This window comes from Salvelinus alpinus, chromosome 1, assembly GCF_045679555.1.
Source record: "Salvelinus alpinus chromosome 1, SLU_Salpinus.1, whole genome shotgun sequence".
Taxonomy (NCBI): Eukaryota; Metazoa; Chordata; class Actinopteri; order Salmoniformes; family Salmonidae; genus Salvelinus; species Salvelinus alpinus.
Genome location: NC_092086.1, coordinates 3,150,064 through 3,176,886, shown reverse-complemented (window position 1 = coordinate 3,176,886; position 26,823 = coordinate 3,150,064). Strand labels below are relative to the sequence as shown.

At 46.0% G+C, this 26,823-nt stretch overlaps 1 protein-coding gene and 1 long non-coding RNA gene across 4 annotated transcripts in view; one reads left to right on the top strand and one right to left on the bottom strand.

The window, feature by feature from the left end:
- The first annotated feature begins 1,064 nt into the window (after positions 1 to 1,064).
- Positions 1,065 to 2,903, top strand: LOC139568905 (uncharacterized). Its single transcript, XR_011673752.1, has 2 exons — positions 1,065 to 1,228; positions 1,311 to 2,903. It is a non-coding gene; the product is annotated as an uncharacterized lncRNA (long non-coding RNA).
- traf7 (TNF receptor-associated factor 7) overlaps positions 1,334 to 26,823 on the bottom strand; it is a 61,048-nt gene continuing 35,558 nt past the window's right edge. For all 3 annotated transcript variants that reach the window (XM_071390937.1, XM_071390940.1, XM_071390938.1), the window contains exons 13-21: positions 26,614 to 26,741; positions 24,909 to 24,991; positions 24,139 to 24,178; positions 13,584 to 13,700; positions 10,629 to 10,751; positions 9,664 to 9,783; positions 5,446 to 5,577; positions 4,280 to 4,399; positions 1,334 to 1,444 (exon numbers count right to left, since the gene is read on the bottom strand). In XM_071390937.1, coding sequence (XP_071247038.1) covers positions 1,430 to 1,444; positions 4,280 to 4,399; positions 5,446 to 5,577; positions 9,664 to 9,783; positions 10,629 to 10,751; positions 13,584 to 13,700; positions 24,139 to 24,178; positions 24,909 to 24,991; positions 26,614 to 26,741 — 878 coding nt within the window. In that variant the 3' untranslated portion in view covers positions 1,334 to 1,429. The remainder of the gene's footprint in view (positions 1,445 to 4,279; positions 4,400 to 5,445; positions 5,578 to 9,663; positions 9,784 to 10,628; positions 10,752 to 13,583; positions 13,701 to 24,138; positions 24,179 to 24,908; positions 24,992 to 26,613; positions 26,742 to 26,823) is intronic.

Here is a 26,823-nt window from a genome sequence, read left to right as displayed (position 1 = left end):
GGCATCATCATCATCATCATCATCATCATGGCACTAAAAGCAGAGCTGCAGAGTAGTGGTGAACACAGCCTAGTTGTTGCGAGCCTATCACCGTCCATTCTAAAACACTGACGTCACCTTTTGGGACGTAAAACAGGAGTTTCTATTTGACAACTTCAGGCAGGTCCCGCCCCCGTTCCATATGCTTCCGTTGGGTTCCTAGTGAATCAATCCTTGTTCACCTGTAGTCCGGTCCCACAGGTCGGTAACGGTCCGGTCCCCCGGGTCGGTAACGGTCCGGTCCCACAGGTCGGTAACGGTCCGGTCCCACAGGTCGGTAACGGTCCGGTCCCCCGGGTCGGTAACGGTCCGGTCCCCCGGGTCGGTAACGGTCCGGTCCCCCGGGTCGGTAACGGTCCGGTCCCACGGGTCGGTAACGGTCCGGTCCCACGGGTCGGTAACGGTCCAGTCCCCCGGGTCAGTAACGGTCCGGTCAGTAACGGTCCAGTCCTCCGGGTCGGTAACGGTCCAGTCCCCCAGGTCAGTAACGGTCCGGTCAGTAACGGTCCAGTCCCCCAGGTCAGTAACGGTCCGGTCAGTAACGGTCCAGTCCCCCGGGTCAGTAACGGTCCGGTCCCCCGGGTCAGTAACGGTCCAGTCCCCCGGGTCAGTAACGGTCCAGTCCCCCAGGTCAGTAACGGTCCAGTCAGTAACGGTCCAGTCCCCCGGGTCAGTAACGGTCCGGTCCCCCGGGTCGGTAACGGTCCAGTCCTCCGGGTCAGTAACGGTCCAGTCCTCCGGGTCAGTAACGGTCCGGTCCCCCGGGTCGGTAACGGTCCGGTCCCCCAGGTCAGTAAAGTCCAGTTCCCCGGGTCGGTAACGGTCCGGGCCTCCAGGTGAGTAACGGTCCTTCTCAGGGTGGGTCCAACAGCCTGGGTCTGAATCTTAACAGCTGTTAGCCTGCTGAACTGAAGCCAAGGCATTAGCTTGGGGAGCTAACAAGTCTTCAGTCCAGGCATTGTCCAATCAGGGGAGGGCTGGTGTAGTCAGTGGGCAGAGCTAAGGTATGGCAGCTCCACCCATAATGCACTGGGCTAAGGTCACAGAGGTCGTGAACACTTCTGACCCCGCCCACATCAGGGGTTAAAGTTCATATAGTAGAGATACTAAAAACAGTCATGATCCTGAAGGATGATGAAACATGGTGTGGGTCAGAGTTCATATGGTCCGTTTGACACAGGGTGTGTGTGTGTGAGTGTGTGTGTGTGTGAGAGAGTTCATATGGTCCGTTTGACACAGGGTGTGTGTGTGTGAGTGTGTGTGTGTGTGAGGTGTGAGTGTGTGTGTGTGTGAGAGAGTTCATATGGTCCGTTTGACACAGGGTGGTCCACTGAGGTGGGAACATACAGCTGCTCTCCTCGACAGCAACCTCTCAACCAATCAGCATCCTCTAACATGTCCACACCTAGAGACACAGAGAAAGAGAGACAGAGAGAGAAAACACACAGTGAGCACTAATGAAAAACTGGGAGGGATGTTGGAATGGAATGATTGACTGACTGACTAACCCTAGCTAGCTAACATTGAACCTGGTTGGTTAGCTCCCAGCACTGTGGCATTGTTGGCACTTTGTTTATTGTTGTTTAACTAGCTGACGTTAGCTGGCTGGCTCATTAGCTAACGTTAGCTGGCTGGCTCATTAGCTAACGTTAGCTGGCTGGCTCATTAGCTAACGTTAGCTGGCTGGCTCATTAGCTAACGTTAGCTGGCTGGCTCATTAGCTAACGTTAGCTGGCTGGCTCATTAGCTAACGTTAGCTGGCTGGCTCATTAGCTAACGTTAGCTGGCTGGCTCATTAGCTAACGTTAGCTGGCTGGCTCATTAGCTGACGTTAGCTGGCTGGCTCATTAGCTGACGTTAGCTGGCTGGCTCATTAGCTAACGTTAGCTGGCTGGCTCATTAGCTAACGTTAGCTGGCTGGCTCATTAGCTAACGTTAGCTGGCTGGCTCATTAGCTAACGTTAGCTGGCTGGCTCATTAGCTAACGTTAGCTGGCTAGCTCATTAGCTGACGTTAGCTGGCTGGCTCATTAGCTAACGTTAGCTGGCTGGCTCATTAACTAACGTTAGCTGGCTGGCTCATTAGTGTGGGGTTTTGCTAGGCTTAGCGTGCTAAAATAACTATAAACTAGAAGGATTTTACATTAATTAAAGTTTGAGCTACTGACACATGTAGGCCTGACAATTTGTCTTATGTTCTCAGGAGTAACAGTTCTCATAGCCTAACCATGAGGCCACAGCCTGAAATATGTGTGTGTATGCAACATTGTACAAGGGCATAAGATATGAACAGCAGTGTGAAATGTGTGTGTGTTATAATTGTGCAACAAAGTGTGGCTAGTGTGAGGTTCTGAATTATGCACTATAACCCAATACTATAACACATGTGATTGAATATTAGCAACTGTTGGCCTGGGAGCCTGGGTGTCTGTGCTGGAAGTAACAGTTAGCTCCAGATAAGTGTGCTGGGAAGCTGTGGTTAGCCTTGAGCGAGAACAGTGGGCTTTGTATACAGGTGCAAGTAGCTCAGACAATATTGCAGAGCTGTCTGACCTCAGTCTTTGGGGTGAGGGAGCGTAATCTACACAGCAACAGCGTCGGGACATCACATGCGCTAAGGGGCCAGGACTGGCTTAAAGCGCCAACACCAACGATAGGCTGGGTGAGTCTAAACCACGCCCAGTCTCTACTCTGACAGGCCGGCTCGGAAGTGGGAACTATCTCTGTCATGAGTATATTATCATATCTTTGTCAGGAACAAGTGTCTTCTCTGTTCCACCCTGCGGGGTGGTGCAGTGAACCCGTATATACGAAAAATGCATTTGCCATTTATTAACTTTTGAATTAAACAATTATTTTAATCAAGTTCAGGTGTCATATTGTTCCTATCTCAGTTGAACCTACGCAGCCCTAACATTAGCTAACGTTAGCTGGCTGGCTCATTAGCTGACGTTAGCTGGCTGGCTCATTAGCTGACGTTAGCTGGCTGGCTCATTAGCTGACGTTAGCTGGCTGGCTCATTAGCTGACGTTAGCTGGCTGGCTCATTAGCTGACGTTAGCTGGCTGGCTCATTGGCTGGCTCATTAGCTGACGTTAGCTGGCTGGCTCATTAGCTGACGTTAGCTGGCTGGCTCATTAGCTAACGTTAGCTCATTAGCTAACGTTAGGTGAAGTTTGTGATCTTAAACACTGTTTAGCTAGCTAGCTAGCTAGCATGCCTTAAGCTAAAGTTGGATACGGCCGGTGCCAGTAAACGTCGGCAAAAAAAGCATAATGAAATTGTTGCCAACAGAGCTGGTTTGGCTGTTTTCATGTAACTAAGGGTAAACAAATCATTGGCCAGAGCGTCAAGTGTGCGGTCCGAGAGCGAAACGAGATGTTTGGGGCTAAAGCTGAAGAGGGTGAACGATGCTAAACGGGGTGCAGACAAAGAGGAGCTCTTCACTAGATACCAAAACATTCAAAAAGGACATTTTCTCAAAAAGTGAGTTTTACAAGTTGATCATCAACTTTCAAAGCAGAATTACTTTCCCAGTGATCCTCTAAAATGCAGTGTGTGATATACCATTTTGTAGCTCTGAGTCTCTACTTTGATCCAGTGTAAAAAATAAATAAATAAACTATTTCTAATTTAGCTACATAATACCGAATCCAGGTGGTTAGTCACATATGGAGACTGTTCAGCACCAAAAATAAAGGGTTAAAATATATATATAGATTATTAAATACCCGATTCCTGATCGTCTCTCTCTCAGATATAGGACACCTCAGCACAAACTTCCTCTAGATTTATTTTGGGACAAGCTGTTGTTTTTTTTGTTGACTGTATTATTGACTGTAAGTTTGTTTTACTCCATGTGTAACTCTGTGTTGTTGTATGTGTCGAACTGCTTTGCTTTATCTTGGCCAGGTCGCAGTTGTAAATGACAACGTGTTCTCAACTAGCCTACCTGGTTAAATAAAGGTTAAATAAAATTGTTCCATGGAGTGAAATCTGTTATTTAAATGATTTCGTATGGGCTAATAGCAGTAACGCTAAATTCAATGTTTCATCACATCATTTAAAAACTGTTTGATACCTTTAAAAAAAAAATCTAAATCAAATAGTTAAACGATCCACGGAAATGACCTTTTTAAAACAATTCCACATGTTCACTTAGTAGAGGGTTAACTGACTGAGTAGTTAGTTAACTAGTTAACTAGGGTTAACTGACTGACTGATGGTCAGGTGTTGCTGTACCTTGACGGTGCTGTCGACGGCTCCAGAGAAGAGGCGCCCCCTGCTGACGGCCAGGGCAGTTACACTCCCCTGGTGTCTGAGAAGGGTTTGGGTACAGATCATGTTGTCCATGCTCCACACCTGTTAACACACAGACACACACAGAGTTACTACACACACACACAGTTACTACACACACACACACACAGAGTTACTATAAACACACACAGAGTTACTACACACACACACACACACACACACACACACACACACACACACACACACACACACACACACACACACACACACACAGAGTTACTATAAACACACACAGAGTTACTACACACACACACACACACACAACTACCACACACACACATTTACTTTAAACACACACACAGTTACTGTTAACACACACACAGTTACTATAAACACACACACAGTTACTATAAACACACACACAGTTACTACACACACAGAGTTACTTTAAACACACACACAACTAACACACACACAGTTACTATAAACACACACTCCTACCAAACACACGTAGAGTTACTATAATCCACACAGTAACATACACAGTTGATTATATACAGGGAACTGCCAGAATAAAGGAAACACCAACATAGTGTCTTAATAAGGCGTTGGGTCACCAACCACCAGGTAACTGCCAGAATAAAGGAAACACCAACAAGGCGTTGGGCCACCAACCACCAGGTAACTGCCAGAATAAAGGAAACACCAACATAGTGTCTTAATAAGGCGGTCCTCCACCAACCACCAGGTAACTGCCAGAATAAAGGAAACACCAACATAGTGTCTTAATAAGGCGTTGGGTCACCAACCACCAGGTAACTGCCAGAATAAAGGTAACACCAACATAGTGTCTTAATAAGGCATTGGACCTCCACCAGCCACCATGTAACTGCCAGAATAAAGGAAACACCAACATAGTGTCTTATTAGGGTTATCAATGGTGGTCAGAGAGTCGGTCAGACAGACAGGTGAGTGAGGTCACAGGTGAGACAGGCAGATCGAAGGTGGTCAGAAAGTCAGACAGACAGGTGAGACAGGTCAGACAGTCAGATCGATGGTGGTCAGAGTGACAGACGGTAAGACAGACGGTAAGTCAGACAGACGGTAAGACAGACAGACGGTAAGACAGACGTAACAGACAGACTTACCCTGAGTGAGCGGTCATAGGAGGCGCTGAACACCTTGGTCTGGTCTGGTGTAGAGATAACCGCTAGAGCGTACACTGTCCCCACGTGACCCGTTAGGGTACGGACCTGCTCCTTAGACTCTATATCCCAGACCTAGAGGACACATCATCAGAGATGGACATTAATAACACTGTCCCCACATGACCCGTTAGGGTACGGACCTGCTCCTTAGACTCTATATCCCAGACCTAGAGGACACATCATCAGGGATGGACATTAATAACACTGTCCCCACGTGACCCGTTAGGGTACGGACCTGCTCCTTAGACTCTATATCCCAGACCTAGAGGACACATCAGGGATGGACATTAATAACACTGTCCCCACATGACCCGTTAGGGTACGGACCTGCTCCTTAGACTCTATATCCCAGACCTAGAGGACACATCATCAGGGATGGACATTAATAACACTGTCCCCACGTGACCCGTTAGGGTACGGACCTGCTCCTTAGACTCTATATCCCAGACCTAGAGGACACATCATCAGGGATGGACATTAATAACACTGTCCCCACGTGACCCGTTAGGGTACGGACCTGCTCCTTAGACTCTATATCCCAGACCTAGAGGACACATCATCAGGGATGGACATTAATAACACTGTCCCCACGTGACCCGTTAGGGTACGGACCTGCTCCTTAGACTCTATATCCCAGACCTAGAGGACACATCAGGGATGGACATTAATAACACTGTCCCCACATGACCCGTTAGGGTACGGACCTGCTCCTTAGACTCTATATCCCAGACCTAGAGGACACATCATCAGGGATGGACATTAATAACACTGTCCCCACGTGACCCGTTAGGGTACGGACCTGCTCCTTAGACTCTATATCCCAGACCTAGAGGACACATCATCAGGGATGGACATTAATAACACTGTCCCCACGTGACCCGTTAGGGTACGGACCTGCTCCTTAGACTCTATATCCCAGACCTAGAGGACACATCATCAGGGATGGACATTAATAACACTGTCCCCACATGACCCGTTAGGGTACGGACCTGCTCCTTAGACTCTATATCCCAGACCTAGAGGACACATCATCAGGGATGGACATTAATAACACTGTCCCCACATGACCCGTTAGGGTACGGACCTGCTCCTTAGACTCTATATCCCAGACCTAGAGGACACATCAGGGATGGACATTAATAACACTGTCCCCACGTGACCCGTTAGGGTACGGACCTGCTCCTTAGACTCTATATCCCAGACCTAGAGGACACATCATCAGGGATGGACATTAATAACACTGTCCCCACATGACCCGTTAGGGTACGGACCTGCTCCTTAGACTCTATATCCCAGACCTAGAGGACACATCATCAGGGATGGACATTAATAACACTGTCCCCACATGACCCGTTAGGGTACGGACCTGCTCCTTAGACTCTATATCCCAGACCTAGAGGACACATCATCAGGGATGGACATTAATAACACTGTCCCCACGTGACCCGTTAGGGTACGGACCTGCTCCTTAGACTCTATATCCCAGACCTAGAGGACACATCATCAGGGATGGACATTAATAACACTGTCCCCACATGACCCGTTAGGGTACGGACCTGCTCCTTAGACTCTATATCCCAGACCTAGAGGACACATCATCAGGGATGGACATTAATAACACTGTCCCCACATGACCCGTTAGGGTACGGACCTGCTCCTTAGACTCTATATCCCAGACCTAGAGGACACATCATCAGGGATGGACATTAATAACACTGTCCTCCACGTGACCCGTTAGGGTACGGACCTGCTCCTTAGACTCTATATCCCAGACCTAGAGGACACATCATCAGGGATGGACATTAATAACACTGTCCCCACGTGACCCGTTAGGGTACGGACCTGCTCCTTAGACTCTATATCCCAGACCTAGAGGACACATCATCAGGGATGGACATTAATAACACTGTCCCCACGTGACCCGTTAGGGTACGGACCTGCTCCTTAGACTCTATATCCCAGACCTAGAGGACACATCATCAGGGATGGACATTAATAACACTGTCCTCCACGTGACCCGTTAGGGTACGGACCTGCTCCTTAGACTCTATATCCCAGACCTAGAGGACACATCATCAGGGATGGACATTAATAACACTGTCCCCACGTGACCCGTTAGGGTACGGACCTGCTCCTTAGACTCTATATCCCAGACCTAGAGGACACATCATCAGGGATGGACATTAATAACACTGTCCCCACGTGACCCGTTAGGGTACGGACCTGCTCCTTAGACTCTATATCCCAGACCTAGAGGACACATCATCAGGGATGGACATTAATAACACTGTCCTCCACGTGACCCGTTAGGGTACGGACCTGCTCCTTAGACTCTATATCCCAGACCTAGAGGACACATCATCAGGGATGGACATTAATAACACTGTCCCCACGTGACCCGTTAGGGTACGGACCTGCTCCTTAGACTCTATATCCCAGACCTAGAGGACACATCATCAGGGATGGACATTAATAACACTGTCCCCACGTGACCCGTTAGGGTACGGACCTGCTCCTTAGACTCTATATCCCAGACCTAGAGGACACATCATCAGAGATGGACATTAATAACACTGTATAAATCATGTCCCCTTGAGGACACTATAAATCATGTCCCCTTGAGGACGGTATAAATCATGTCCCCTTGAGGACGGTATAAATCATGTCCCCTTGAGGACGGTATAAATCATGTTCCCTTGTGGACGGTATAAATCATGTCCCCTTGTGGACGGTATAAATCATGTTCCCTTGTGGACGGTATAAATCATGTTCCCTTGTGGACAGTATAAATCATGTTCCCTTGTGGACAGTATAAATCATGTTCCCTTGTGGACAGTATAAATCATGTCCCCTTGTGGACGGTATAAATCATGTTCCCTTGTGGACAGTATAAATCATGTCCCCTTGAGGACGGTATAAATCATGTTCCCTTGTGGACAGTATAAATCATGTTCCCTTGTGGACAGTATAAAACATGTTCCCTTGTGGACAGTATAAATCATGTCCCTGTCCCCTTGAGGACGGTATAAATCATGTTCCCTTTTGGACAGTATAAATCATGTTCCCTTGTGGACAGTATAAATCATGTTCCCTTGTGGACAGTATAAATCATGTTCCCTTGTGGACAGTATAAATCATGTTCCCTTGTGGACAGTATAAATCATGTCCCCTGTCCCCTTGAGGACGGTATAAATCATGTCCCCTTGTGGACAGTATAAATCATGTCCCCTTGTGGACAGTATAAATCATGTTCCCTTGTGGACAGTATAAATCATGTTCCCTTGTGGACAGTATAAATCATGTTCCCTTGTGGACAGTATAAATCATGTCCCCTTGTGGACAGTATAAATCATGTCCCCTGTCCCCTTGAGGACGGTATAAAACATGTTCCCTTGTGGACAGTATAAATCATGTCCCCTGTCCCCTTGAGGACAGTATAAATCATGTTCCCTTGTGGACAGTATAAATCATGTTCCCTTGTGGACAGTATAAATCATGTTCCCTGGTGGACAGTATAAATCATGTTCCCTGGTGGACAGTATAAATCATGTTCCCTGGTGGACGGTATAAATCATGTTCCCTTGAGGACGGTATAAATCATGTTCCCTTGTGGACAGTATAAATCATGTTCCCTTGTGGACGGTATAAATCATGTTCCCTGGTGGACAGTATAAATCATGTTCCCTTGTGGACAGTATAAATCATGTCCCCTTGAGGACAGTATAAATCATGTCCCCTTGAGGACGGTATAAATCATGTCCCCTTGTGGACAGTATAAATCATGTCCCCTGTCCCCTTGAGGACAGTATAAATGATGTTCCCTTGTGGACAGTATAAATGATGTTCCCTTGTGGACAGTATAAATCATGTTCCCTTGTGGACAGTATAAATCATGTCCCCTGTCCCCTTGAGGACGGTATAAATCATGTCCCCTTGTGGACAGTATAAATCATGTCCCCTTGTGGACAGTATAAATCATGTCCCCTGTCCCCTTGAGGACAGTATAAATCATGTTCCCTTGTGGACAGTATAAATCATGTCCCCTTGTGGACGGTATAAATCATGTCCCCTTGTGGACAGTATAAATCATGTCCCCTGTCACCTTGTGTGTGTGTGTGTGTGTGCGTGTGTGCGTGTGCGTGTGCGTGTGTGTCTTACGTGTATGAGGTTCTCGTAGGTGCCACAGACGATGTGATGGTTGGTGACAGCGATGGAATAGACACTGCCCCCACTGGTCTGGAGGACATGGACACAGTCCAGAGAACGGATGTCCCAGATCTGATGACCGGGGGGAGGAGGAGGGGGGAGGGAGAGGAGGTGGGGGATAGTTTTATTAAGTCTAGAATTATTATTCACTGTACTGAAGCATGACAGAACACACAAACAAATAGACAGACAGACAGACAGACAGACAAATCACAGCTGCAAGTCATCAACTTCCATCCCCATAGCAATGGTGGAATGTTCACTTGCTCCACCAATCAGAGAGCTCCTCCAAAACATGCCAAGACGTGGTGGAGAGATGAGGAAAGGAGAGAAGAGGGGAGGGACAGGGGTGTGAGAGCAGGAGAGGGATGAGAGAGAGAGGAGACAGAGAGAGAGGGACAGAGAGAGAGAGACAGAGAGAGGGAGAGAGAGAGAGAGAGACAGACAGAGACAGACAGAGACAGACAGAGAGAGAGAGACAGAGAGAGAAGAGGGACAAAGAAAGATGTGAGAGAACGTTGCCAGTATTGTCAGGCCTCCACACCTCCAGACAGACTAGCAGGACTAATTTTATCACATCAGAGACAGACAGACAGACTAGCAGGACTAGTTTTATCACGTCAGAGACGTTTCCATCCCTCTGCCTCCCTCCCTCCCCTCCCTCTCTTTTCCCTCCCTCTCTCGTCTCCAGTCCCCTGGGTCGTCATTAGAGTCTCTCCCTCCACCCAGAACAGTGAGGCAGCAGAGGAGAACAGTCACAGCGAGTTCCTGTGTTTCTATATTTAGTAACGTAGCCGCACAACCACATCCCTGTGCTTTAACTAGGATGTCCTCCCTCCGTCTCCCTCCCTCCGTCTCCCTCCGTCTCCCTCCCTCCCTCCGTCTCCCTCTCTCTTTTAACTAGGATGTCCTCCTACCTTGATGGTCTGGTATGATCCACTGTAGAGGTGGTTCTGAGACGCCACCAGAGCACGAACCCAGTGGTTCAGTCCTGTTAACTCCTTCTTCAGCTTCAACTCTGTCCCCACTATGTCCCACACCTAGAGGGAGACAAGAGGGGAAGAGAGAGAGAGAGGAGAGGGGAGGAGAGAGAGAGAAGAGGAGAGAGAAGGAGAAGAAGAGGAGAGAGAAGAAGAGAGAGAAGAAGAGGGGAGGAGAGAAGAGGGGAAAGGGAGAGAGAACAGATCGGTGAGAACCACACATTTAGAGCAGGGCAGTATTATTACACACACACACACACACACACACACACACACACAGAGTTATCAGGCGTTAACAGTGCAGATGATGTCATTGAGCTGAAATACTTCAGGGAGAGACAGAGAGTTGAGGAAGAGGGAAAATCCCTTTCAATAGTGAGATCATTCTTCCCTCCTTCTGTCCCAGTTCCCTGACAAGGAAATCTCTCTCTCCCTCCCTCCCTCCCTCCCTCCCTCTATCCCCTCTCTCCCTCCCTCTATCCCCTCTCTCCCTCCCGCTATCCCCTCTCTCTCTCCCTCCCGCTATCCCCTCTCTCTCTCCCTCCAACCCCTCTCTCTCTCTCCCTCCCTCTAACTCCCTCCCTCTAACTCCCTCTAACTCCGTGATTCTATCCGTCCTGTCTTCTTAGTAGAAAAACCCCATCAGAAGACCTGAGGTACTGTACAGGAAGAGGAGGCCTGGGGTTAAAGGTTAAAGCTGTTGGTCTGACTGGTAGTGTACAGGAAGAGGAGGCCTGGGGTTAAAGGTTAAAGCTGTTGGTCTGACTGGTAGTGTACAGGAAGAGGAGGCCTGGGGTTAAAGGTTAAAGCTGTTGGTCTGACTGGTAGTGTACAGGAAGAGGAGGCCTGGGGTTAAAGGTTAAAGCTGTTGGTCTGACTAGTAGTGTACAGGAAGAGGAGGTCTGGGGTTAAAGGTTAAAGCTGTCGGTCTGACTGGTAGTGCACAGGAAGAGGAGGTCTGGGGTTAAAGGTTAAAGCTGTCGGTCTGACTGGTAGTGCACAGGAAGAGGAGGTCTGGGGTTAAAGGTTAAAGCTGTCGGTCTGACTGGTAGTGCACAGGAAGAGGAGGTCTGGGGTTAAAGGTTAAAGCTGTCGGTCTGACTGGTAGTGCACAGGAAGAGGAGGTCTGGGGTTAAAGGTTAAAGCTGTCGGTCTGACTGGTAGTGCACAGGAAGAGGAGGTCTGGGGTTAAAGGTTAAAGCTGTCGGTCTGACTGGTAGTGCACAGGAAGAGGAGGTCTGGGGTTAAAGGTTAAAGCTGTCGGTCTGACTGGTAGTGCACAGGAAGAGGAGGTCTGGGGTTAAAGGTTAAAGCTGTCGGTCTGACTGGTAGTGCACAGGAAGAGGAGGTCTGGGGTTAAAGGTTAAAGCTGTCGGTCTGACTGGTAGTGCACAGGAAGAGGAGGTCTGGGGTTAAAGGTTAAAGCTGTCGGTCTGACTGGTAGTGCACAGGAAGAGGAGGTCTGGGGTTAAAGGTTAAAGCTGTCGGTCTGACTGGTAGTGCACAGGAAGAGGAGGTCTGGGGTTAAAGGTTAAAGCTGTCGGTCTGACTGGTAGTGCACAGGAAGAGGAGGTCTGGGGTTAAAGGTTAAAGCTGTCGGTCTGACTGGTAGTGCACAGGAAGAGGAGGTCTGGGGTTAAAGGTTAAAGCTGTCGGTCTGACTGGTAGTGCACAGGAAGAGGAGGTCTGGGGTTAAAGGTTAAAGCTGTCGGTCTGACTGGTAGTGCACAGGAAGAGGAGGTCTGGGGTTAAAGGTTAAAGCTGTCGGTCTGACTGGTAGTGCACAGGAAGAGGAGGTCTGGGGTTAAAGGTTAAAGCTGTCGGTCTGACTGGTAGTGCACAGGAAGAGGAGGCATGGGGTTAAAGGTTAAAGCTGTCGGTCTGACTGGTAGTGCACAGGAAGAGGAGGTCTGGGGTTAAAGGTTAAAGCTGTCGGTCTGACTGGTAGTGCACAGGAAGAGGAGGTCTGGGGTTAAAGGTTAAAGCTGTTGGTCTGACTGGTAGTGTACAGGAAGAGGAGGCCTGGGGTTAAAGGTTAAAGCTGTCGGTCTGACTAGTAGTGTACAGGAATAGGAGGCCTGGGGTTAAAGGTTAAAGCTGTCGGTCTGACTGGTAGTGTACAGGAAGAGGAGGCATGGGGTTAAAGGTTAAAGCTGTCGGTCTGACTGGTAGTGTACAGGAAGAGGAGGCCTGGGGTTAAAGGTTAAAGCTGTCGGTCTGACTGGTAGTGTACAGGAAGAGGAGGCCTGGGGTTAAAGGTTAAAGCTGTTGGTCTGACTGGTAGTGTACAGGAAGAGGAGGCCTGGGGTTAAAGGTTAAAGCTGTTGGTCTGACTGGTAGTGTACAGGAAGAGGAGGCCTGGGGTTAAAGGTTAAAGCTGTTGGTCTGACTGGTAGTGTACAGGAAGGAGGTCTGGGGTTAAAGCTGTTGGTCTGACTGGTAGTGTACAGGAAGAGGAGGCCTGGGGTTAAAGGTTAAAGCTGTTGGTCTGACTGGTAGTGTACAGGAAGAGGAGGCCTGGGGTTAAAGGTTAAAGCTGTTGGTCTGACTGGTAGTGTACAGGAAGAGGAGGTCTGGGGTTAAAGGTTAAAGCTGTCGGTCTGACTGGTAGTGCACAGGAAGAGGAGGTCTGGGGTTAAAGGTTAAAGCTGTCGGTCTGACTGGTAGTGCACAGGAAGAGGAGGTCTGGGGTTAAAGGTTAAAGCTGTCGGTCTGACTGGTAGTGCACAGGAAGAGGAGGTCTGGGGTTAAAGGTTAAAGCTGTCGGTCTGACTGGTAGTGCACAGGAAGAGGAGGTCTGGGGTTAAAGGTTAAAGCTGTCGGTCTGACTGGTAGTGTACAGGAAGAGGAGGTCTGGGGTTAAAGGTTAAAGCTGTTGGTCTGTGACTTTACCTTGATGGCCTTCAGGGATCCGCTGAACAGCATGCTGTGGGAGGACACCAGCGTACACACCGGGTTGTCATGGGCACGGATAGTGTTCACCTTCTGCAGGGTCTGGACGTCCCACACCTACATAACACAGAGAGAGAGAGAGGGGAGAGACAGAGAGAGAGAGAGAGAGAGGGGAGAGACAGACAGACAGACAGACAGACAGACAGAGAGAGAGAGAGAGTTATTGTTAGGTACACCGTCCCATTCACCACAATGGATCGCTACTAAAGGCAGGCATCAAGGCATTCAGTTACTGGTCCATCGGACAGTTTATTAGGTACACCGTCCCATTCACCACAATGGATCACTACTACAGACAGGCATCAAGGCATTCAGTTACTGGTCCATTGGACAGTTTATTAGGTACACCGCCCCATAGCTGTGTTATTGTGGTTAAACAGTATCCTTTATAAGAGACAACAGTCAGACTGTAGGTGTGTTATTGTGGTTAAACAGGATCCTTTATAAGAGACAACAGTCAGACTGTAGTTGTGTTATTGTGGTTTATAAGAGACAACAGTCAGACTGTAGCTGTGTTATTGTGGTTTATAAGAGACACCAGTCAGACTGTAGCTGTGTTATTGTGGTTTATAAGAGACAACAGTCAGACTGTAGGAGTGTTATTGTGGTTTATAAGAGACAACAGTCAGACTGTAGCTGTGTTATTGTGGTTTATAAGAGACAACAGTCAGACTGTAGCTGTGTTATTGTGGTTAAACAGGATCCTTTATAAGAGACAGTCAGACTGTAGGAGTGTTATTGTGGTTTATAAGAGACAACAGTCAGACTGTAGGAGTGTTATTGTGGTTTATAAGAGACAGCAGTCAGACTGTAGCTGTGTTATTGTGGTTTATAAGAGACAGCAGTCAGACTGTAGCTGTGTTATTGTGGTTTATAAGAGACAACAGTCAGACTGTAGCTGTGTTATTGTGGTTTATAAGAGACAGCAGTCAGACTGTAGCTGTGTTATTGTGGTTTATAAGAGACAGTCAGACTGTAGCTGTGTTATTGTGGTTTATAAGAGACAACAGTCAGACTGTAGCTGTGTTATTGTGGTTTATAAGAGACACCAGTCAGACTGTAGCTGTGTTATTGTGGTTTATAAGAGACAACAGTCAGACTGTAGCTGTGTTATTGTGGTTTATAAGAGACAACAGTCAGACTGTAGCTGTGTTATTGTGGTTTATAAGAGACACCAGTCAGACTGTAGCTGTGTTATTGTGGTTTATAAGAGACAACAGTCAGACTGTAGGAGTGTTATTGTGGTTTATAAGAGACAACAGTCAGACTGTAGCTGTGTTATTGTGGTTTATAAGAGACAACAGTCAGACTGTAGCTGTGTTATTGTGGTTAAACAGGATCCTTTATAAGAGACAGTCAGACTGTAGGAGTGTTATTGTGGTTTATAAGAGACAACAGTCAGACTGTAGGAGTGTTATTGTGGTTTATAAGAGACAGCAGTCAGACTGTAGCTGTGTTATTGTGGTTTATAAGAGACAGCAGTCAGACTGTAGCTGTGTTATTGTGGTTTATAAGAGACAACAGTCAGACTGTAGCTGTGTTATTGTGGTTTATAAGAGACAGCAGTCAGACTGTAGCTGTGTTATTGTGGTTTATAAGAGACAGTCAGACTGTAGCTGTGTCATTGTGGTTTATAAGAGACAACAGTCAGACTGTAGCTGTGTTATTGTGGTTTATAAGAGACAACAGTCAGACTGTAGCTGTGTTATTGTGGTTTATTAGAGACAACAGTCAGACTGAAGCTGTGTTATTGTGGTTTATAAGAGACAACAGTCAGACTGTAGCTGTGTTATTGTGGTTTATAAGAGACAGCAGTCAGACTGTAGCTGTGTTATTGTGGTTTATAAGAGACAACAGTCAGACTGTAGCTGTGTTATTGTGGTTTATAAGAGACAGTCAGACTGTAGCTGTGTTATTGTGGTTTATAAGAGACACCAGTCAGACTGTAGCTGTGTTATTGTGGTTTATAAGAGACAGTCAGACTGTAGCTGTGTTATTGTGGTTTATAAGAGACAGTCAGACTGTAGGAGTGTTATTGTGGTTTATAAGAGACACCAGTCAGACTGTAGGAGTGTTATTGTGGTTTATAAGAGACAACAGTCAGACTGTAGTTGTGTTATTGTAGTTTATAAGAGACAACAGTCAGACTGTAGGAGTGTTATTGTGGTTAAACAGGATCCTTTATAAGAGACAGTCAGACTGTAGGTGTGTTATTGTGGTTTATAAGAGACAGCAGTCAGACTGTAGCTGTGTTATTGTGGTTTATAAGAGACAGTCAGACTGTAGGAGTGTTATTGTGGTTTATAAGAGACACCAGTCAGACTGTAGGAGTGTTATTGTGGTTGATAAGAGACAACAGTCAGACTGTAGGAGTGTTATTGTGGTTTATAAGAGACAGCAGTCAGACTGTAGCTGTGTTATTGTGGTTTATAAGAGACAGTCAGACTGTAGCTGTGTTATTGTGGTTTATAAGAGACAACAGTCAGACTGTAGGAGTGTTATTGTGGTTAAACAGGATCCTTTATAAGAGACATTCAGACTGTAGGTGTGTTATTGTGGTTTATAAGAGACAACAGTCAGACTGTAGCTGTGTTATTGTGGTTTATAAGAGACAACAGTCAGACTGTAGGAGTGTTATTGTGGTTAAACAGGATCCTTTATAAGAGACAGTCAGACTGTAGGTGTGTTATTGTGGTTTATAAGAGACAGCAGTCAGACTGTAGGAGTGTTATTGTGGTTAAACAGGATCCTTTATAAGAGACAGTCAGACTGTAGGTGTGTTATTGTGGTTTATAAGAGACAGCAGTCAGACTGTAGCTGTGTTATTGTGGTTAAACAGGATCCTTTATAAGAGACAGTCAGACTGTAGGAGTGTTATTGTGGTTTATAAGAGACAGTCAGACTGTAGCTGTGTTATTGTGGTTTATAAGAGACAACAGTCAGACTGTAGCTGTGTTATTGTGGTTTATAAGATACAACAGTCAGACTGTAGCTGTGTTATTGTGGTTTATAAGAGACAGTCAGACTGTAGCTGTGTTATTGTGGTTTATAAGAGACACCAGTCAGACTGTAGCTGTGTTATTGTGGTTTATAAGAGACAACAGTCAGACTGTAGGAGTGTTATTGTGGTTTATAAGAGACACCAGTCAGACTGTAGCTGTGTTATTGTGGTTTATAAGAGACACCAGTCAGACTGTAGCTGTGTTATTGTGGGTTATAAGAGACAACAGTCAGACTGTAGGAGTGTTATTGTGGTTAAACAGGATCCTTTATAAGAGACAGTCAGACTGTAGGAGTGTTATTGTGGTTTATAAGAGACAGTCAGACTGTAGCTGTGTTATTGTGGTTTATAAGAGACAACAGTCAGACTGTAGCTGTGTTATTGTGGTTTATAAGAGACAACAGTCAGACTGTAGGAGTGTTATTGTGGTTTATAAGAGACAGCAGTCAGACTGTAGGAGTGTTATTGTGGGTTATAAGAGACAGTCAGACTGTAGCTGTGTTATTGTGGTTTATAAGAGACAACAGTCAGACTGTAGCTGTGTTATTGTGGTTTATAAGAGACAGTCAGACTGTAGCTGTGTTATTGTGGTTTATAAGAGACAGCAGTCAGATTGTAGGAGCGTTATTGTGGTTTATAAGAGACAGCAGTCAGACTGTAGCTGTGTTATTGTGGTTTATAAGAGACAGCAGTCAGACTGTAGCTGTGTTATTGTGGTTTATAAGAGACAGTCAGACTGTAGCTGTGTTATTGTGGTTTATAAGAGACAACAGTCAGACTGTAGCTGTGTTATTGTGGTTTATAAGAGACACCAGTCAGACTGTAGCTGTGTTATTGTGGTTTATAAGAGACAACAGTCAGACTGTAGCTGTGTTATTGTGGTTTATAAGAGACAACAGTCAGACTGTAGCTGTGTTATTGTGGTTTATAAGAGACACCAGTCAGACTGTAGCTGTGTTATTGTGGTTTATAAGAGACAACAGTCAGACTGTAGGAGTGTTATTGTGGTTTATAAGAGACAACAGTCAGACTGTAGCTGTGTTATTGTGGTTTATAAGAGACAACAGTCAGACTGTAGCTGTGTTATTGTGGTTAAACAGGATCCTTTATAAGAGACAGTCAGACTGTAGGAGTGTTATTGTGGTTTATAAGAGACAACAGTCAGACTGTAGGAGTGTTATTGTGGTTTATAAGAGACAGCAGTCAGACTGTAGCTGTGTTATTGTGGTTTATAAGAGACAGCAGTCAGACTGTAGCTGTGTTATTGTGGTTTATAAGAGACAACAGTCAGACTGTAGCTGTGTTATTGTGGTTTATAAGAGACAGCAGTCAGACTGTAGCTGTGTTATTGTGGTTTATAAGAGACAGTCAGACTGTAGCTGTGTCATTGTGGTTTATAAGAGACAACAGTCAGACTGTAGCTGTGTTATTGTGGTTTATAAGAGACAACAGTCAGACTGTAGCTGTGTTATTGTGGTTTATTAGAGACAACAGTCAGACTGAAGCTGTGTTATTGTGGTTTATAAGAGACAACAGTCAGACTGTAGCTGTGTTATTGTGGTTTATAAGAGACAGCAGTCAGACTGTAGCTGTGTTATTGTGGTTTATAAGAGACAACAGTCAGACTGTAGCTGTGTTATTGTGGTTTATAAGAGACAGTCAGACTGTAGCTGTGTTATTGTGGTTTATAAGAGACACCAGTCAGACTGTAGCTGTGTTATTGTGGTTTATAAGAGACAGTCAGACTGTAGCTGTGTTATTGTGGTTTATAAGAGACAGTCAGACTGTAGGAGTGTTATTGTGGTTTATAAGAGACACCAGTCAGACTGTAGGAGTGTTATTGTGGTTTATAAGAGACAACAGTCAGACTGTAGTTGTGTTATTGTAGTTTATAAGAGACAACAGTCAGACTGTAGGAGTGTTATTGTGGTTAAACAGGATCCTTTATAAGAGACAGTCAGACTGTAGGTGTGTTATTGTGGTTTATAAGAGACAGCAGTCAGACTGTAGCTGTGTTATTGTGGTTTATAAGAGACAGTCAGACTGTAGGAGTGTTATTGTGGTTTATAAGAGACACCAGTCAGACTGTAGGAGTGTTATTGTGGTTGATAAGAGACAACAGTCAGACTGTAGGAGTGTTATTGTGGTTTATAAGAGACAGCAGTCAGACTGTAGCTGTGTTATTGTGGTTTATAAGAGACAGTCAGACTGTAGCTGTGTTATTGTGGTTTATAAGAGACAACAGTCAGACTGTAGGAGTGTTATTGTGGTTAAACAGGATCCTTTATAAGAGACATTCAGACTGTAGGTGTGTTATTGTGGTTTATAAGAGACAACAGTCAGACTGTAGCTGTGTTATTGTGGTTTATAAGAGACAACAGTCAGACTGTAGGAGTGTTATTGTGGTTAAACAGGATCCTTTATAAGAGACAGTCAGACTGTAGGTGTGTTATTGTGGTTTATAAGAGACAGCAGTCAGACTGTAGGAGTGTTATTGTGGTTAAACAGGATCCTTTATAAGAGACAGTCAGACTGTAGGTGTGTTATTGTGGTTTATAAGAGACAGCAGTCAGACTGTAGCTGTGTTATTGTGGTTAAACAGGATCCTTTATAAGAGACAGTCAGACTGTAGGAGTGTTATTGTGGTTTATAAGAGACAGTCAGACTGTAGCTGTGTTATTGTGGTTTATAAGAGACAACAGTCAGACTGTAGCTGTGTTATTGTGGTTTATAAGATACAACAGTCAGACTGTAGCTGTGTTATTGTGGTTTATAAGAGACAGTCAGACTGTAGCTGTGTTATTGTGGTTTATAAGAGACACCAGTCAGACTGTAGCTGTGTTATTGTGGTTTATAAGAGACAACAGTCAGACTGTAGGAGTGTTATTGTGGTTTATAAGAGACACCAGTCAGACTGTAGCTGTGTTATTGTGGTTTATAAGAGACACCAGTCAGACTGTAGCTGTGTTATTGTGGGTTATAAGAGACAACAGTCAGACTGTAGGAGTGTTATTGTGGTTAAACAGGATCCTTTATAAGAGACAGTCAGACTGTAGGAGTGTTATTGTGGTTTATAAGAGACAGTCAGACTGTAGCTGTGTTATTGTGGTTTATAAGAGACAACAGTCAGACTGTAGCTGTGTTATTGTGGTTTATAAGAGACAACAGTCAGACTGTAGGAGTGTTATTGTGGTTTATAAGAGACAGCAGTCAGACTGTAGGAGTGTTATTGTGGGTTATAAGAGACAGTCAGACTGTAGCTGTGTTATTGTGGTTTATAAGAGAAAACAGTCAGACTGTAGCTGTGTTATTGTGGTTTATAAGAGACAGTCAGACTGTAGCTGTGTTATTGTGGTTTATAAGAGACACCAGTCAGACTGTAGCTGTGTTATTGTGGTTTATAAGAGACAGTCAGACTGTAGCTGTGTTATTGTGGTTTATAAGAGACAGTCAGACTGTAGGAGTGTTATTGTGGTTTATAAGAGACACCAGTCAGACTGTAGGAGTGTTATTGTGGTTTATAAGAGACAACAGTCAGACTGTAGCTGTGTTATTGTGGTTTATAAGAGACAACAGTCAGACTGTAGGAGTGTTATTGTGGTTTATAAGAGACAGCAGTCAGACTGTAGGAGTGTTATTGTGGGTTATAAGAGACAGTCAGACTGTAGCTGTGTTATTGTGGTTTATAAGAGACAGCAGTCAGACTGTAGGAGTGTTATTGTGGTTAAACAGGATCCTTTATTTATAAGAGACAGAAGTCAGACTGTAGGAGTGTTATTGTGGTTAAACAGGATCCTTTATAAGAGACAGTCAGACTGTAGCTGTGTTATTGTGGTTTATAAGAGACAGTCAGACTGTAGCTGTGTTATTGTGGTTTATAAGAGACACCAGTCAGACTGTAGTTGTGTTATTGTGGTTTATAAGAGACAGTCAGACTGTAGGTGTGTTATTGTGGTTTATAAGAGACAGTCAGACTGTAGGAGTGTTATTGTGGTTGATAAGAGACAACAGTCAGACTGTAGCTGTGTTATTGTGGTTGATAAGAGACAACAGTCAGACTGTAGGAGTGTTATTGTGGTTTATAAGAGACAGCAGTCAGACTGTAGCTGTGTTATTGTGGTTTATAAGAGACAGTCAGACTGTAGCTGTGTTATTGTGGTTTATAAGAGACAACAGTCAGACTGTAGGAGTGTTATTGTGGTTTATAAGAGACAGCAGTCAGACTGTAGCTGTGTTATTGTGGTTTATAAGAGACAGTCAGACTGTAGCTGTGTTATTGTGGTTTATAAGAGACAGCAGTCAGATTGTAGGAGCGTTATTGTGGTTTATAAGAGACAGCAGTCAGACTGTAGCTGTGTTATTGTGGTTTATAAGAGACAGCAGTCAGACTGTAGCTGTGTTATTGTGGTTTATAAGAAACAGCAGTCAGACTGTAGGAGTGTTATTGTGGTTTATAAGAGACAGTCAGACTGTAGCTGTGTTATTGTGGTTTATAAGAGACAACAGTCAGACTGTAGCTGTGTTATTGTGGTTTATAAGAGACAGTCAGACTGTAGCTGTGTTATTGTGGTTGATAAGAGACAACAGTCAGACTGTAGGAGTGTTATTGTGGTTTATAAGAGACAGCAGTCAGACTGTAGCTGTGTTATTGTGGTTTATAAGAGACAGTCAGACTGTAGCTGTGTTATTGTGGTTTATAAGAGACAACAGTCAGACTGTAGGAGTGTTATTGTGGTTTATAAGAGACAGCAGTCAGACTGTAGCTGTGTTATTGTGGTTTATAAGAGACAGTCAGACTGTAGCTGTGTTATTGTGGTTTATAAGAGACAGCAGTCAGACTGTAGGAGTGTTATTGTGGTTTATAAGAGACAGCAGTCAGACTGTAGCTGTGTTATTGTGGTTTATAAGAGACAGCAGTCAGACTGTAGCTGTGTTATTGTGGTTTATAAGAAACAGCAGTCAGACTGTAGGAGTGTTATTGTGGTTTATAAGAGACAGTCAGACTGTAGCTGTGTTATTGTGGTTTATAAGAGACAACAGTCAGACTGTAGCTGTGTTATTGTGGTTTATAAGAGACAGTCAGACTGTAGCTGTGTTATTGTGGTTTATAAGAGACACCAGTCAGACTGTAGGAGTGTTATTGTGGTTTATAAAAGAGACAACAGTCAGACTGTAGTTGTGTTATTGTGGTTTATAAGAGACAGTCAGACTGTAGGTGTGTTATTGTGGTTTATAAGAGACAGTCAGACTGTAGGAGTGTTATTGTGGTTGATAAGAGACAACAGTCAGACTGTAGCTGTGTTATTGTGGTTGATAAGAGACAACAGTCAGACTGTAGGAGTGTTATTGTGGTTTATAAGAGACAGCAGTCAGACTGTAGCTGTGTTATTGTGGTTTATAAGAGACAGTCAGACTGTAGCTGTGTTATTGTGGTTTATAAGAGACAACAGTCAGACTGTAGGAGTGTTATTGTGGTTTATAAGAGACAGTCAGACTGTAGCTGTGTTATTGTGGTTTATAAGAGACAACAGTCAGACTGTAGCTGTGTTATTGTGGTTTATAAGAGACAGTCAGACTGTAGCTGTGTTATTGTGGTTGATAAGAGACAACAGTCAGACTGTAGGAGTGTTATTGAGGTTTATAAGAGACAGCAGTCAGACTGTAGCTGTGTTATTGTGGTTTATAAGAGACAGTCAGACTGTAGCTGTGTTATTGTGGTTTATAAGAGACAACAGTCAGACTGTAGGAGTGTTATTGTGGTTTATAAGAGACAGCAGTCAGACTGTAGCTGTGTTATTGTGGTTTATAAGAGACAGTCAGACTGTAGCTGTGTTATTGTGGTTTATAAGAGACAGCAGTCAGACTGTAGGAGTGCTATTGTGGTTTATAAGAGACAGCAGTCAGACTGTAGCTGTGTTATTGTGGTTTATAAGAGACAGCAGTCAGACTGTAGCTGTGTTATTGTGGTTTATAAGAAACAGCAGTCAGACTGTAGGAGTGTTATTGTGGTTTATAAGAGACAGTCAGACTGTAGCTGTGTTATTGTGGTTTATAAGAGACAACAGTCAGACTGTAGCTGTGTTATTGTGGTTTATAAGAGACAGTCAGACTGTAGCTGTGTTATTGTGGTTTATAAGAGACACCAGTCAGACTGTAGGAGTGTTATTGTGGTTTATAAAAGAGACAACAGTCAGACTGTAGTTGTGTTATTGTGGTTTATAAGAGACAGTCAGACTGTAGGTGTGTTATTGTGGTTTATAAGAGACAGTCAGACTGTAGGAGTGTTATTGTGGTTGATAAGAGACAACAGTCAGACTGTAGCTGTGTTATTGTGGTTGATAAGAGACAACAGTCAGACTGTAGGAGTGTTATTGTGGTTTATAAGAGACAGCAGTCAGACTGTAGCTGTGTTATTGTGGTTTATAAGAGACAGTCAGACTGTAGCTGTGTTATTGTGGTTTATAAGAGACAACAGTCAGACTGTAGGAGTGTTATTGTGGTTTATAAGAGACAGCAGTCAGACTGTAGCTGTGTTATTGTGGTTTATAAGAGACAGTCAGACTGTAGCTGTGTTATTGTGGTTTATAAGAGACAGCAGTCAGACTGTAGGAGTGTTATTGTGGTTTATAAGAGACAATCAGACTGTAGCTGTGTTATTGTGGTTTATAAGAGACAATCAGACTGTAGCTGTGTTATTGTGGTTTATAAGAGACAACAGTCAGACTGTAGCTGTGTTATTGTGGTTTATAAGAGACAACAGTCAGACTGTAGCTGTGTTATTGTGGTTTATAAGAGACAGTCAGACTGTAGCTGTGTTATTGTGGTTTATAAGAGACAACAGTCAGACTGTAGCTGTGTTATTGTGGTTTATAAGAGACAACAGTCAGACTGTAGGTGTGTTATTGTGGTTTATAAGAGACAGTCAGACTGTAGGTGTGTTATTGTGGTTTATAAGAGACAGTCAGACTGTAGCTGTGTTATTGTGGTTTATAAGAGACAACAGTCAGACTGTAGGAGTGTTATTGTGGTTTATAAGAGACAGCAGTCAGACTGTAGCTGTGTTATTGTGGTTTATAAGAGACAGTCAGACTGTACCTGTGTTATTGTGGTTTATAAGAGACAGCAGTCAGACTGTAGGAGTGTTATTGTGGTTTATAAGAGACAGTCAGACTGTAGCTGTGTTATTGTGGTTTATAAGAGACATCAGTCAGACTGTAGCTGTGTTATTGTGGTTTATAAGAGACAGCAGTCAGACTGTAGCTGTGTTATTGTGGTTTATAAGAGACAGTCAGACTGTAGCTGTGTTATTGTGGTTTATAAGAGACAACAGTCAGACTGTAGGAGTGTTATTGTGGTTTATAAGAGACAGTCAGGCTGTAGCTGTGTTATTGTGGTTAAACAGGATCCTTTTTAAAAGACAATAGTCAGACTGTAGCTGTGTTATTGTGGTTAAACAGGATCCTTTATAAAAGACAATAGTCAGAACAGACTCACTATGATGGTGCAGTCAGCTGAGCCACTATACAGTCTGTTCCTACAGGGAGGGAGAGAAGGGAGGAGAGGGAGGGAGGGGAGAGGAGAGAGGGAGAGAGGAGGACAGAGGGAGGAGGAGGAGGAGAGAGGGAGGAGGAGGAGAGAGGGAGGGAGGAGGAGAGGGAAGGAGAGCGCAGGGAGAGAGGATAAACAGGAGAGAGGAAAGAGAGAGAAAGAGGGAGGGAGGGAGGAGGAGAGAGGGAGGGAGGAGGAGAGAGGGAGGGAAGGAGGAGAAAGGGAGGGAGGAGAGAGAGAAGGGGAGGATAGAGAAAGAGGGAGGGAGGAGGAGAGAGGGAGGGGAGGAGGAGAGAGGGAGGGAGGGGAGGAGAGGGGGAGGGAGGGAGGAGAGGGAGGGGGGAGGGAGGGGGAGGGAGGGAGGAGAGGGAGGGGGGAGGGAGGGAGGAGAGGGAGGGGAGGAGAGAGGGAAGGAAGGAAGGAAGGAAGGATAAACAGGAGAGAGAGGGGAAAGAGAGAGAGGGGAAAGAGAGAGAGGGAAGGAGAGAGAGGGGAAAGAGAGAGAGGGGAAAGAGAGAGAGGGGAGGAGAGGGGGAGGAAGGATAAACAGGAGAGTGAGAGATCCACAATGCAACAGCAGCGTTGAAACCTGAATACATGATTATATGTCCTGCTATTATTACTACTGGAATTAACATCAGTCAACACATACACACCTTTTCATTTACACAACTCTGTGTGTGTGTGTGTGTGTCTGTGTCTGTGTGTGTCCTTACCCCTGTATACACAGTGCCAGCACGATTCCATCATGACCCTCCAGAGTCTTCTGACATTTATAGGTCGTGCAGGTATCCCACACCTGACAGAGAGAGAGAGGGAAGAGAGAGGGGGGGGGGTAGAGAGAGAGGAGAGGGGGGGAGAGAGAGGGAAGAGAGAAGGGGGAAGAGAGAGGGGGGAGAGAGAGAGGGAAGAGAGAGATGGGGGGGAGAGGGAAGAGAGAGGGGGGGAGAGAGGGGGGAGAGAGAGAGGGAAGAGAGAGGGGGGAAGAGAGGGAGAGAATGTCAACATGTGTCTGTGCATGCATGCAGACGGTGGGGCCTCAGGCCAGGAAGTCTTCAGGGCGCCGATCGACGGTGGGGCCTCAGGCCAGGAAGTCTTCAGGGCGCCGATCGACGGTGGGGCCTCAGGCCAGGAAGTCTTCAGGGCGCCGATCGACGGTGGGGCCTCAGGCCAGGAAGTCTTCCGAGCGCCGATCGACGGTGGGGCCTCAGGCCAGGAAGTCTTCCGAGCGCCGATCGACGGTGGGGCCTCAGGCCAGGAAGTCTTCCGAGCGCCGATCGACGGTGGGGCCTCAGGCCAGGAAGTCTTCCGAGCGCCGATCGACGGTGGGGCCTCAGGCCAGGAAGTCTTCCGAGCGCCGATCGACGGTGGGGCCTCAGGCCAGGAAGTCTTCCGAGCGCCGATCGACGGTGGGGCCTCAGGCCAGGAAGTCTTCCGAGCGCCGATCGACGGTGGGGCCTCAGGCCAGGAAGTCTTCCGAGCGCCGATCGACGGTGGGGCCTCAGGCCAGGAAGTCTTCCGAGCGCCGATCGACGGTGGGGCCTCAGGCCAGGAAGTCTTCCGAGCGCCGATCGACGGTGGGGCCTCAGGCCAAGAAGTCTTCCGAGCGCCGATCGACGGTGGGACCTCAGGGAGCTCGCCTGGCAACCAGAGTGGCAGTGTGGGTAGAATGAGGGAGCTCGTCTGACAACCAGAGTGGCAGTGTGGGTAGAATGAGGGAGCTCGTTTGACAACCAGAGTGGCAGTGTGGGTAGAATGAGGGAGCTCGCCTGACAACCAGAGTGGCAGTGTGGGTAGAATGAGGGAGCTCGCCTGGCAACCAGAGTGGCAGTGTGGGTAGAATGAGGGAGCTCGCCTGGCAACCAGAGTGGCAGTGTGGGTAGAATGAGGGAGCTCGCCTGACAACCAGAGTGGCAGTGTGGGTAGAATGAGGGAGCTCGCCTGGCAACCAGAGTGGCAGTGTGGGTAGAATGAGGGAGCTCGCCTGGCAACCAGAGTGGCAGTGTGGGTAGAATGAGGGAGCTCGCCTGGCAACCAGAGTGGCAGTGTGGGTAGAATGAGGGAGCTCGCCTGGCAACCAGAGTGGCAGTGTGGGTAGAATGAGGGAGCTCGCCTGGCAACCAGAGTGGCAGTGTGGGTAGAATGAGGGAGCTCGCCTGGCAACCAGAGCTTGAAACACGTGACGAAATGAAACCTCGGGTCGTCTGTCTGGAAATTAATTCCCAAGATTCAACTTGAGAAAAACTTGAGAAAATGTCTGATTTTCAAGGCGTTCCAGTCGTTAAGCTTCAGAGAGACAAATTCAAGCACCTTGTAAACCCTGGTGTGTGTGTGTGTGTGTGTGTGTGTGTGTGTGTGTGTGTGTGTGTGTGTGTGTGTGTGTGTGTGTGTGTGTGTGTGTGTGTGTGTGTGTGTGTGTACCTTGATGGTTTTGTCCGAGGAGCCAGAGAAGAGCAGGTCCCCTGTAGAGTAGACACACAGACACCAGACTGGCCCCTGGTGACCTACGAACGTCCCTTTACATTTAAAGATCTGCTGGGGGTCATAGGCTGGAGGAGGGACACACAGAGAGGGTTAGTTTAACATCTCTTCACAACTACGAGGAGAGGAGAGGAGGGACACACAGAGAGG